A 1,819-nucleotide genomic window follows, 5' to 3' on the forward strand; every position below is an offset into this window, starting at 1 on the left:
CTGTTTCTGTGTGTGTGTCCAGACTGCAGCCTCTGTGCATCAAGCCTTTGACAGGCGAGGAGGTGATCCAAGTCGCGGCGGGGTCACACCATTCACTGGCTATCACCGCTCACTGCCAGGTAACACACACACACACACAGTGAACTGAAACCTTAAGCTTTAAACTGTCTCAGACAGCGTTTTAAAGAAGTAAAGACTGACCTAAAAGGCCGTCACTTTCACCCTCTAAAGGTCGAATTGGTCCTCACAAACATAGAAGTACTTATTACTTATATCTTGTGTTTTGCAGGTGTACTCGTGGGGCAGCAACATGTGTGGGCAGCTCGGACACGTCAACAGTCCTGTCACTGTACCACAACAGGCGAAGGTTGGTTCACTCAACTAATTTATAGTATTGCTGTAAATTAATGCTTATTTCTTCTAGTAAATAAATTAATGTCTGACTGATAATTATAAATGAAGATGTAGGCGTCATTATTAGGTGGGTAAAGATCAGACTGTAAAACATACTCAAGCACATATGAATATAAAAGGTATGGATGTTATTACATATATAATGTTATTGTCACACTAACTGATCGACATCGCCTGTGATTTGTCCCTGCTGGGCCTCCGTAGCTGTCTGACGGCCTGCGGGTTTGGGATTTGTCGGCTGGTCAGAGCCACTCCCTCCTCCTCGCTGATGGAGACTGCGTCCAGCCGGTCCTGTTGTACTGCGGCCAGCAGCAAGAGTCGGTGTCATCAGCGCAGAGCGAGAGGTCAACGCAGAGTCGAAAGTCCTGCCAGAGGTCACCCAACAGAGCAGAGAGTTACACCGTCAGACCCGCCCTGCTGCCCTTCTGCATAGAGGTTACAAAACACAGCTGTTTGTTGTGATGATGAGTTTATTTTTACATATTACTCATAGTTCAGTGTGGTTAAAGTACAAAGAAAATACCCTTTTAAAGTTATATATGTCTGTTATTATTGGCAGGAATCTACAGCTGCTATTTCTAACATACATATATTGAAGAAAGGGAGACAACATTAACTGTGTGTGTGTGTGTGTGTGAGTATAGATGGGTTACATTAGCAGTGTGAGCAGCGGTGGTCAGAGCTGTGCGCTGTTGGCAGACCAGAACGTCATGGGTTTTATCTCCGCTATCCACGAGCTGGCCTCCAGAGAGAGACAGTTCTACTGCTGGTTGAGCAGGGTCAGGAAGCTCCTCCTCACGCCGCTGCGAACCAGAGGTGAGAGGGTCTAAAGGTGTTGATTAGCACCAACTGCTGTGGCGGTATTTACTCATATTTTCTACATTTCCACCTCAGTATCGGTGGTTTTAAATACGTCTCAAATGTAAATAACATATGAAATATTGGCAAATGCAAGAAATCTGTGCTGAAAATACAACAAATTATCTGTAAAATAATACATTCAATACATGCATACTTCAACTTTGTGTGTGTGTGTGTGGTGTGGTGTGTGTTGACGTGGGTGTGATGTGCGTGTGGGTGTGTGCAGTGTGTGATGCGTGGTGTAGTGCGTGTGTAGTGCAGCGCTCATCCTCCACAGAGAGTGTGTCTCCGTCGTTAGGGGAGTCGTGCACTCACCTCTTCTTCTCTCTCTGCGAGAGTTTTGGTCGTCTGAGCGTCCTGATCGGTCGACACTCCACGTCACTCAGCTACTTCCTGCATGATGTGCAGGGTCGCGATGTCACTTCCCTTCCCCTGCTGACGCACACGGAGCACTTTGTGGACGTCTATAAGGAGTAAGGGTTCACCTTTTTGTCTCAGCACACACAAAAAAACACAATACTGTCGTTTTAATACAGAGAACCTT

The 1,819-nt window shown here is 46.1% G+C and overlaps 1 protein-coding gene across 7 annotated transcripts in view; it reads left to right on the forward strand.

Annotated features, from left to right (window-relative positions):
* The window catches only part of LOC118338900 (alsin-like), a 26,105-nt gene that overhangs the window by 8,585 nt on the left and 15,701 nt on the right, over positions 1 to 1,819 (forward strand). For all 7 annotated transcript variants that reach the window (XM_035676352.1, XM_035676353.1, XM_035676354.1 and 4 more), the window contains exons 13-17: positions 23 to 119; positions 290 to 367; positions 619 to 849; positions 1,059 to 1,230; positions 1,553 to 1,748. In XM_035676352.1, the coding sequence (XP_035532245.1) occupies positions 23 to 119; positions 290 to 367; positions 619 to 849; positions 1,059 to 1,230; positions 1,553 to 1,748 (774 nt within the window). The remainder of the gene's footprint in view (positions 1 to 22; positions 120 to 289; positions 368 to 618; positions 850 to 1,058; positions 1,231 to 1,552; positions 1,749 to 1,819) is intronic.

This window comes from Morone saxatilis, unplaced genomic scaffold (assembly GCF_004916995.1).
Source record: "Morone saxatilis isolate NCDOM2014 unplaced genomic scaffold, NCSU_SB_2.0 Contig5, whole genome shotgun sequence".
In the NCBI taxonomy this organism is placed as follows: Eukaryota; Metazoa; Chordata; class Actinopteri; family Moronidae; genus Morone; species Morone saxatilis.